This window comes from Polyodon spathula, chromosome 11, assembly GCF_017654505.1.
Source record: "Polyodon spathula isolate WHYD16114869_AA chromosome 11, ASM1765450v1, whole genome shotgun sequence".
Classification (NCBI taxonomy): Eukaryota; Metazoa; Chordata; class Actinopteri; order Acipenseriformes; family Polyodontidae; genus Polyodon; species Polyodon spathula.
This window is the reverse complement of record NC_054544.1, coordinates 41,749,833-41,761,318: the sequence shown is the minus strand read 5'-3', so window position 1 is coordinate 41,761,318 and position 11,486 is coordinate 41,749,833. Positions and strand designations below refer to the sequence as shown.

The window sequence follows — 11,486 nt, the reverse complement described above, 5'->3', positions numbered from 1 at the left end:
TAGAAATATGTGATGTAAACAGGAGAGGCGGACGGTGAAGCTCGTTGCTACTGGAAACGAGTGAACTAGTTGTAATGCATGCATTGGCATCTCCTGCAGCGTGACAGTACACAAACTATGTCCACACAATCCTCCAAAAATGACAGATTGTTTTTCGTGTATTTTAAGGTCTCGATCAAGTCCAGTACAGTCACTCAAATGCAGACATCTTTACCATTCGGTTTAAATTAGAAACGTATTTTGAATGTACTAATATAAGGGACAGATATATTGTCTCAGCCAGATCGTTGTGTGCAGTGTGTGACCCAGCTGAAGATTTACACTTGTTCAATATTCGGGTGTGTTTCATAACTTGCTTAATCGATTATTAATATTGATTTCTTAGCAGACCCCCTTATCCAGGGCGACTTACAATTGTTACAAATACTATTATGGATAACAGCACTGTATGAAGCAAAATAAGGTTCAATACTTCAATAAAAATACAAATGTATTATTGAATAATAGCAGTGTAGGATAAAAACAATACCTTTTGGAAAAAAAAAAAAAAAAAAGAAAAGTTTTTTTTTTAATAGCTAATTACAGAAAATGGGTATAAGTTGCTCGTTTGAAAAACTACACTTCCCAGGATGCCTAACAACACACTCGCCTGAAGCGATTCCTGACCCGCGTTTTCTGGATTGGTTGTAGCCGCTCTGACTTAAGCAGTTTCAGAGGGAGGAACCAAAAGAAGAATGGCGTCTGCAGGAGAAGCGCAAGATATGGAGGGTGAGGAGAAACAAATGAGAAATGACCAATAATGTCTCTTCTATAAAGATGATTATTGTGATATATATGCTAATTGGCGTGAGTAAATCTCAAAAATGTCAGTATAGGTTTGAAGGTTAAAAACATCCTAGGTGGACCGTCATAATCCGTGATTGTGTTACCATTCCTTGTTGATGTATGTGTGATCAATACAATATTGATTCAGTTTATTTGTTCTGTGGGCTAAGTAGGAAATCCAAATCTTCACAGTGCTAGTAACCAGGGTTAATATTATACTTGAGTTTAACCTCCATCGCTGCCTTAATTAGTGGAGCGGTACGATTATTATGTTGTTGCTTTTTTTTTTTTTTTTTTTAAATGTATTACATTTTTTTTTTTTTTCGGACGGGACGCAGTTTTCTCCAGAGCGTTGTGCGGTTTCTTTGCTGCAGGGAACACACTGTTGAGATAAATAATGTGGAATCAGACATCAGTCCGTACTGTTAATTGTTTTACCAGTACAGTAATTCCAATACTATTTTAGAAACTCTTCTATCTTGAGTAGCCTGTGTTGACGGGTGTGTGGGTCTCTGTGCTTAGCTGTTGTGTGTTTAGTTGACAGGCGAGTCGAGTCGGAGGAGTCTGGGGATGACGAGGGGAAGAAGGGACTGAACGAGTCTGACCCCGCACAACAGGGTAACGGAGGTGAGTTCCTTTTTTTAAATGCAGAATATTATGGAGTTTAGGGAGGCATATGAAGAAGCACATAGAAACAAAATAAAACCGTCTGATTACTGAAACTTCCAGTATAGGCTTGCTACATACATACTATTTATACCTTATACCTCGTCTCCATAGTCAAGCCTACTCGAGTACACGCCCGAGTACACTTGAGTAGGAATGCGCTCCAATGTAGGGAGTCAAGGACCACAATAACAAAAGCGGAAAAGGTCTCAAAACATTCCTCTATTATGACGGATTAGATGCGATTTTAGGACAACGTCCAATATCACAAGACAGTGTGCAGTGAATTTCCTGGAAAAGTATTCACTGCCGTGTGTGGTGGTAACAATGTTTTAAACTAAATAATGTTTTAAACTCAATAAAGATGATACATTAATCTGGTTAATATCTGGCCATTTTGCTTTGTGAACTATGTTTTAAAACGGCTTGGATTTTTTTTTTTTTAAGAATCTTAATTAATGTTCTAAAATGTCAATTACATGTTAATGGGTTACAACTGCCACTGCACTTCTGTCTGTCAGAAACTGCATGCTTCAGTAGTCGAGTACCACTTTGAGGTGGACTGTCGCTTTTCTCTTGGACTAGTTGACTGCTGCTACTATGCTGTATAGTACTGTGATGTGCCAGTTTTGTCAGTCACCATTGCAAGATTCCACAGCTTATATTTATCAAATGTTTTCGTGTATACGCTGCTCTCACGACTAGATTGATTTGATATGAAATGGTATTTCTAATTATGTAATATATAAAAAACTGCATCACCCTGTTACAAATCTCATTGTCACAATGGCAAAACAGCAGATCTATTTCACTGGTAGCAGGGCTAATAGACTTTCTGGAGAACAGATTTTCACCTTTCCTTTCCAGAAGGATTAGGAAAAAGTGGTAATTGAGGAATTAGAAATACTAAAATAATCTTAAATCGAATGCCAAAAGTTTCAACAAGAAGTCTTTCTGAAAGTTTTCAATGTACAACAACAATTCAAACAGCTTGCTGACTGATATGACCACCTTTATAGACTAGACACCAGAAATGCATTTTTCACAAGTGTAACCGTAACATTACATGAGAAACAAAGGAAAGCCTTTTTTCTATTTCTCAATATATACAGCCTATGAATGACCATTGGTTAGTGGCAGTTGTGTGTAAGTCAGAGCTTTTATAATGCTGCTGCTCACGGGGAGAAAAAACAATCAAAGCATTGTTCACGTTGCTCGACATTGGGGTTTGAAGGCCCAGCCCCCCCCCCCCGACAGACGACGCCAGCACTGACCAGCTCCCTTCTCTCTGAATCACAAGCTTGCTTAGCTGCAGCAAAGATTCTTCATCAGAGCAACAGAAATCTGAAGAGAAAAATAATGACCAGTTTAAAAGCATTGGCTCGCTGCTGTGTGGTTTTCTCGCCTAAGATCTTTTACCATGCCGCCCAGGGTAAGGTGACAGTTGTTTTTTTTTGTGGAGTCCCTTTATTAATACTATTGAAGGCTCAGTAGCCTAGCATTGTCATCCAGGTATGCTAGTTCAAATCGAGCCCCAGGCAGCAAAGTCTAATTGCTTTGTGTTGGGATTGGTTACTTTTAAACAGCTGTGCATGTCTGTCTGTCTGATTTTGGGGTTAACCAATGGTTTTCCTCTCGATACAGTAGCTAGGTGGCTGCATGTTTATTGAATACCAAATAAAATGTTTGAACATTGAGTTTATTAACCTCTGTTTTTTTTGTTTTTTTTTACCTTTAGCGAAAGAGTCACCTGTTGACATGGAAACTATAATTCTTGACCCCGAAGCAGAGGTGAGTGTGTGTGTAACAATTCCTGCAACGCATCTCATGGCCTTTTCATTGCAGGAGTAATGGAACACATTACAATTAAATAACCCTTTACTTTTCTGAGTACTAATCGATTACAGTCAACGTATTAAGTGCATGTTTATAATAATGATGATTAAGATGTGATGCAATCTATTCCCAAAACTTGAACTTGACTTAGGTAAATAATGTTTTCCAGTTAGTTTTATATTCAGTCAACAGTTCTAGGCTATTGTGTGTTACTTTTAGATAGAACAGTCTTCTGCAGCAGACTTGTTTCAGTGTCTACAGGAAATTCATTTGAAACCTTCCACTGTCACTGAATTGCTGAAAACATCTCGCAAGATTTCAGTGACTAACAAGATCAGAGCTGTGCCTGTAGAGTCACTACATACGACTACAATATTTATTTTGTAGCAATTTTAGTGATGTCAGGGTTCTCTTTCATTTTCATTTTGAGGCTTATTGGCACTAAAACGGACAGACACATTACATATACATCAAGGGCAACATGGCCAGTACTCTTTCCATACATACACGTGGCAGAGTGGTTAATAGTCTGCAGGTGCAGGTGATCAAAGGACATACAATTGTAATCCAGGTGCAAAAAGGTTGTTTTATTTTATTCCTTTTTTCCAGTGCCGGATGGAGAAATAAACAGTAAATAATAACGCTGTTAAGTAGTACAGCGGTGTGTATTACTTAGATTTATAATCCCTAAATTAGTCCTGAACTAAGTCCCGTTATTGTAGCCCCACATTAAACACAAAACACATGTCCGTTTAGTGTGTGAATTAGTGATTGTGGTGCAATACAGTGATACAAGTGAAAGTGCTGATTCGGCTTTGTGCTGGCCCAAGGCAACAGCTCTGGATATGTGTTAGCTGTCTGGTGGTTTATAAACTTAGGCAATTACTAACAGACACAAACAAACAAAACACTCATGAATATTCTTAAAACACAGGTTTATTTCAGCAGTGGTTACTGCGTCTGTCACAGTCCTTCAAGTTCACAAACCAAGCAAAGGAACTGATTACAATTCTCTGCCCCCCTTATATGCTGTCACGCATGACCCCTTGGTAAACGAATGCAGCTGCCTTTACAATCTGCGGCTGCTACCTTGTTTCCGTTCCAGGACAATACGTTCTTGCAACAGTCTTGCCTTTTTCCAGACTGACCGACTTCCTGACCCGGGGAACGAACTGTCAAGTCAGCCCGTCCAAAGAACTCTGCCCTTGCTTAGCGCCCTCACAGGTCGGGAGGGAGATTTACAACCAAGGTTCATTATATTTCTGTCACAATACATCAGTGTACAAGTGCCAGGATGCTTGCAGCATAAAAGTCTGTGATTGCACCCTGCAACAAGGTCAGGTGCTGCATGCTTGATGCAGTGCTTAAACAGTGTACCGAGTCTGACTGTGTTATTCTCTGTTTTTTAGGATGTGGATTTGATTCACTGTCGAATCGGGAAAATAGAGGGCCTTGAGGTGCTCCAGAAGGCAAAGGTTAGTTTAATTTGTAGCGTTTAGTACCCATGGTGGCTTTCCCACTGCACACTGCAGCAGTGATTCCAGTAACTACTGTCCTTTGTTTATTGAACAGGCTTCCCTGATTTAATGGTGTTCTCTCTCACTAGATACTGAGCCTGCGTCAGAACCTGATCAAACAGATTGAGAACCTGGAGGAGCTGGGCTGTCTGAATGAGCTAGACCTCTATGACAACCAGATCAAGAAGATTGAGAACCTCCAGGCCCTCACAGAACTCGAGTGAGTAGCCAGCTGCGGAGATGCTAGGCACAATACTCCAAATAAAATGCAAGTCGGCGTGGTGTGCAGGGCAGGTTTGCGTCCTGGCTTAGCGTCCAAAGAGAACGTCGCATTGGAGGGTTAGGGAGCTCACTCACATCTGTTCTCCATTTACTGAGTGTAAAAAAGAGGACGCTGGCTTGGTCGATCGGAGGACGTCCACTGAACCTTCAGATCTCCTGAGCTGTGTGGGGATTTGATGCAGTGAGGGGGAGAAATAATTTGACATTCTAAATTGGGGAGAAAATCAGGGGTGGAAATAATTGGGCACTAACTTAAAGATAAAGAAACAACCTGACTGTACTTAAGGCATTGAATTAAATACCTGATGTTTATTTTCACTTTGTAACGTTAACAGGTGTATTTCTTTTGAAACATTCATGGAGTTTATGTGTTTATTCTACAAAAGAGGAATAATGAATAACCGATGAGCCCCAAAAGAGAGAGTGCAAAAAACACGACACATTGTTTATTATAGCCAGTATTGAAAACAAATGCTTAAACCAAAAATGTAATAGTTCATTTCTGAGAATTACTTCTTTAGGTCAAGCATTGCATCTGCTTAGCAACACAGCGTAATTGAACAATTGAACAGTTAGCCTAGTCATTCTGTCATTTGAGTGAAGGCAAAGTTGATTCCAAAATGCCTCCTGCAACTTTTGTCCAACACTACTTCCAGTTTAATAACCCACATTTCCTTTCTGAAAAAAACGTTCTTTGCAAGCGCTTTATGATTTTTCTGTTGTTGTTGTTTTAGATTTAGTTTGACTAACTCTGAAGTCTATTTAACTTGTCACCGCACTGTAGATTCCTTGTCAAATTAGCTTCCCAGTTGAAATATAAATGTCAGATGGGATCCAAGTGCCTGCTGCCCAGAGATTGAATCTACAGTGTGGTGGGAAGATGAACAGGTTTCACTGTATTCAAAGTGATAATGAAGTCTTTAAAACTGAGTAATCTACCAACATAAAGACCATAAAGCTTTTGGAAGCAAATAAGAAAGAAAATTACTTGCTGATTACTTCTTTACTGACATGAGAGACTTTTTTTTTTTTAATTTAGTAGTCGCCAGTTATTTTTTGATTTTCTCCCAATTTAGAATATCCAATTATTTTTCGGTAACCTCCAGTCCATAGGGTGCAGCCTGCACTCCACGCAGAGCCCCTTCACATACACTTCTATAGATAATGCATTACTGTGTGACCATTGCTGTTGCAGGATCCTGGACATCTCCTTTAACATCCTGCGCAGGATGGAGGGGCTGGAGCGCCTGACTAAACTGCGGAAGCTGTTCCTCATGAACAACAAGATCTGCAAGATTGAGAACCTGGGACACCAGCAGCAGCTGGAGATGCTTGAGCTGGGCTCCAACAGAATCAGGGTGAGGAGCTCTGCTCTATGAAACAGGGGTACAATGCCTTCTGGTTTAACAGAGTCCGTATTTCAAACTTCACAAAACGTGTATAGAGAGAGTCGTGTATATGATTATGATGGTGCTCTTTGTGAATGTTGTGACAAAGTGGTTAGTAGTGTGCAGATGCAGGTGATCAAATAAGACAGACAGTTGTAATCCAGGTGCAAAGATTTGTTTTTTTATTTTATGTCCAGTGCCTGACGGCGAAACAAACAGTAAATTATAATGCTGGTAAGTAATACAGCGGCGTGTATCGCTTACATTTATAATCCCTGAGCTGGTCCCGAAATAATAGTCTCGTTATCCCCATATTAAACACAAAACACATACACAAGTCAGTTTAGTGTGTGAATTAATGATTGTGGTACAAAAACAGTTTACAGTGATACAAGTGAAGTGCTGTCCCGGGTTTGTGCAGGCCTTTGGTGACAGCTCCAGAATGTGTTAGTCGTCTAGTGATTACAAACAACAATAGACAGAACAAAACAAACGCTCACGATTATTCACCACACAAATACAGGTCCTTCCAGTTCACTTATTAATAACCACGAACGAAGGAACAGATACATTGCCTCGCCCCCTTTTTATACCATCACCTTGGTTTAAACGATTGCAGCTGCTTTTTACAATCTGCAGCTGCCACATCATTTGCCCTCCGAGTCAGTGAGTTAGTGTACTGAAGCTCCATCTCTTTTCTACATGACCGACTTCCTTTTAACCCTTTTAATGAAGTGTCAGTTTACATAGTCAGAGTATTCTGTTCCCGTTACTTAGCACCCTCGCAGGTTGAGAGGGAGATTTACCACCAAGAATCATTGTCTTTCTGTCACAATGTCAATTGCAAGTGCACTTCCGTCCATCAGAACTGCACACATCGTAATTCCACAAACTTCCCATTCCAGTTCAAACAGTGACAACAATTCAAATTACGTCCTGTGATGTTCTACTATTTGGTGCCACCTCTACTTTGAATGCCAGCACTTCTGATGTCTTAGTTACTTGCGTATGATTTTGAATAAAGTTAAGCATTATAAGCCCAGCTTACACGAGGAAACACTTTTGTTCAAATTTTTATATTGTTTTTTTCCATTTTCAGTATTGCATTATGTGTGTTTCTGTGATGTTCTACAAGGCTTTAAAAAAATGACCAATGTGACCATTTTGTTGTCCAGACTTTTCAGTTTTGTTTTCTACCCCCATTAACTTCTTGTGTTCCCTACAATATAATCCCACCTGATTAGATAATTTTCAGGACAACTGGGTTCAGAATCAGTCAAGAATAAGGGTGAGATTGTGGAAAAGCCCATATATATATATGCTTCAGCTACACCAGAAGGTAATAAGAGCAGGTGCTGCTTTGTGAAGGAAGTGAAAGATGCAACCAATATTCTGAAGTGGTGTTCTTGCTTTCAGGTCATAGAGAACATTGACAACTTGTCACACCTGGACAGTTTGTTTCTGGGGACGAACAAGATCACAAAGTTACAGAATCTCGATGGACTCACCAACCTGACGGTCCTCAGTATACAGGTACTGAGCCACCACCTCAGAACTGCTTTCAGAAGTATGTTGATGATTGAGATTAGGTCTGGGATTTGTTGCTCAGGTTTGCTCTTTCATTGCAGAGTAACCGCATCACCAGGATAGAGGGTCTGCAGTGCTTGATGAACCTGCGTGAGCTGTACCTCAGCCACAATGGGATTGAGGTCATTGAGGGGCTGGAAAACAATGTGAGTCTGGGGCCAAGGTGTGGGTACATACAATATTAATGTTATATGCATTTCCAGTGCCAGCAACATTGTGGAGGCACAATTATGATGAAACTTGGCATGGACATTAATTGGCAAAAGTTAAATTAAAATGCTTATTGAAGGGATGAGGAAAATGGAGGATTAGAAACTGGGTTTCTTAATTTTATGATACTTTACGTTTGTGCTTTTCCATAAGCGTAACCCTGTTGTATTGGTTAACTGCTTGCAACCTTTGGCCTTGTCATTTGTGCAGTATTGTGATTATCATTGTAATAAGCGTGAACGTTATTTAGTTTAGTTGCGAATGTACGTTCGGTCACATTTGTACTTATGAATAGGACAGTATGTCACACAGTTCTTTACCTCAAATTATTGAGGGTCTCAAAAGATGTACTTTTTTTTTATCTAACTTGTCATGGACATTTGTTCTAATACGATTGTGAGCACCTGCCCATGTATGTCACACCATAGACTAACATCGTCCAGGATGTCAGTATGCTGTTACATATCTTTTAACAGAAAGATAAGTGGTGACTGCCTTCTTTTTGATTCTATGTTAGAGAAAACTGACCACATTGGATATTGCTGCAAACAGAATAAAGAAAATTGAAAATATCAGTCATCTAACAGAGCTTCAGGAGTTCTGGGTAAGTAGGTGGACCTTGGGGTGCATTGAAGGGGTAAACTGTGGAGCAGGCTGACCCCAGCAATGAAAAATGATCTACAAATCACAGGAATACTGCCAGGAAAAACTATTTGGTAGAGGGCAGTATTTTGCCAGATACAGTAGTAAGTCACTGAGTCATTGTCTTTTCCTGGTAGATGAACGACAACCAGATAGAAAACTGGGGGGACCTGGACGAGCTGAAGAATGCTCATTCCCTGGAGACGGTGTACCTGGAAAGGAACCCCCTACAGAAAGACCCCCAGTACCGGCGCAAAATCATGCTAGCCCTGCCCACCGTGCGACAGATTGATGCCACCTTCATCCGCTTCTGACCTGCCAGGCCCCCCTGCCCTTCTCTCCTCCCTGGGACTGAATATCCAGTGTCTGCACGCGCACCCTGCGGTTCAGCCTGAACCAAGACCTTTAAACACAAAGCACACCGACCAGTCCGTGGAATGAGCTTACGAGTGTCTCTTACTTTGCTGTGTCTGCTGTTTTTAATATTATTTATTAAACCATTAATACATTATAATCAAACCCAGTGTAAGAAAGACACATGTCTAGCGCTCTGGTTCTTGATGAGGTTGTGAGTATTTTCATTCCCAGCAGTCCAGAGATTGATGTCCACAGACTCGTACTGCACATGGTGAGCTGGTTCATAAAAAAGATATGTCACTTGATACTGTTTCTTTTTTCTGTCCGTCTGGATAGGGACAAGTGAATTGGCATTTTAAAAATAAATAAAATAAACAATTTGCAATGAAAGAATTCTCAGCTATTGCTAGCCTTGAAAATTGTATACATATACGGCAAACAGAGTTTAATTTAAAAGCAACACTTAGGAAACAGACCACATAAAGCAGGAATTGATTGTAGTGAACAAATGTGTTTGAAGAAAATACACAAGGACAAACTGTATGCACTGTAAACACCTGTTGGGAAGGAAAGATAAACTACTACGAGTAAGTCCAGGAAAGTTACTTCCATGCATCACAGCTGTCTTATGTATACCCATGTGAACCATCTGGCATTTTCAGTACAGTAAAAGACACTGAAACTATAGTACTGAATTAGTCTTTGTGTTATCTTTCTGTATAGTGTTTGATTGTTGAAACAGTTCTTATAGAGGCATGTTTCTAACTTGATCAGCAATCTAAGCAAATTCTTGCCAAATCTACAATGGATTGAGCAGGGCTTATACAAAAGTCTTCTGGTTCGTCTTGCCCTTTTTAAATTATTATGTATTGGAAGAAATATAGGGGAAACTAAACTATTCAGCGTGGGTTAGTGTAGTCTTGATTGTTTACATGACGGGCGCTGATCATTTTAAAAATATCAAGCAGTAAAAATAAGACTTACAAACAAGGGAATTTAATAACGCCTACACATTTTTATCTTTCCTTCTTGAACTCCAATTTTTGGGTAACTATGTTTTAAAGATTCAATGTTTTTTTTTTTTTTTTGTTTGTTTGGTTTTTTCCCCAGAAGTAACACTAATGAAGTCCTTATCGATTTAGTTTGACTGATTGACTTGTATTTGGAGGTAAAGTGTAGGTAAAAAAATTAATACATTTTGAGGGCCCAATTTTCCCCCTGATTTTTTCTGCCCAATTTAGACTGTCCAATTTTCCCATTCACTGCAGCAATTCCCCACACAGCTCAGGAGAAGTGAAGGTTCAGTGGGCGTCCCCTGATCCCACAACCAAGCCAGCTTCCTCTTACTGGTTGGAAAGATCAAGGTTCTCCAATTCTTTAAGTACAGAGCAGTTGGAACTGATCCAATATCCTCCAGAACTGCAAACAGCTTGTACATGTTCTGACAAGACAGGGCGCTGTGATTGATCATGTTTGCGCCTGCCAATTTTAGGATACACTGCATGGGTCAGGACTTGCGAGCAACATTTTTTGTCACTAAATGTATTTTTGTTTGTTTTTGTTTTGGACTGATGGTTAACGAAATATGTGTTTTTGAAAGTTCAGTGGATGAAAGTAACAGTAGCAACAAAGCCTTCAGACAGATGAGTATAAACAATTATAGGGTGTCGGTTGTTGGGACCACTGCACTGTAGGTACCATGATGGACATCTTACTCTCAGCAACTGTCAAGTATCACATTTAAAAATAAAATGATTTACCTTCTTGGATATGTCCCCCCCCCCCCCCCCCCCCCCAGCTGTGCCAGGTTCTGATGTTGTCTCTGTGTCCAGCAGTGATGACCTTAAAATTAAGGTTTATATCCCAATGGAATTTTCACATTGTTCTTGTCTGTGTTATTCTGCCATTTACACTGAAGAAGGCACTCTTGCTCAAAAAAAAAATTTGAACCAACAATAAAACAAGTATATACTATATGTAAGCAATAAGGCACAACAGGGTGTGGGATGTACTCTAATATCTGCATGCCCTGGGTGCGAGACAAGTCAAGGTGAAGCCGAGTGGCTTTAATTGGCCAGGGTGTGTGGATATTAGAGTATGTCACACACCCTTCGGTGCCTTATTACGCTATAAAATGGATCAAGTAAATACATTTTTTTTAAAAAGTAAAAACATA

At 39.9% G+C, this 11,486-nt stretch overlaps 1 protein-coding gene across 2 annotated transcripts; it reads left to right on the top strand.

Annotated features, from left to right (window-relative positions):
• Positions 1-675: 675 nt before the first annotated feature.
• Positions 676-9,997, top strand: ppp1r7 (protein phosphatase 1, regulatory (inhibitor) subunit 7). 2 transcript variants are annotated; one of them, XM_041264429.1, is made up of 10 exons: positions 676-768; positions 1,363-1,452; positions 3,230-3,282; positions 4,737-4,802; positions 4,934-5,064; positions 6,322-6,484; positions 7,931-8,047; positions 8,143-8,247; positions 8,829-8,915; positions 9,091-9,997. In XM_041264429.1, the coding sequence occupies exons 1-10, from the start codon at positions 735-737 to the stop codon at positions 9,265-9,267; spliced, it is 1,023 nt and encodes a 340-aa protein (XP_041120363.1). In that variant the 5' UTR covers positions 676-734; the 3' UTR covers positions 9,268-9,997. The 2 variants fall into 2 exon arrangements, with proteins under 2 accessions (XP_041120363.1, XP_041120364.1); XM_041264430.1 differs by lacking the exons at positions 676-768; positions 1,363-1,452 and adding an exon at positions 2,797-2,923.
• Positions 9,998-11,486: the final 1,489 nt, after the last annotated feature.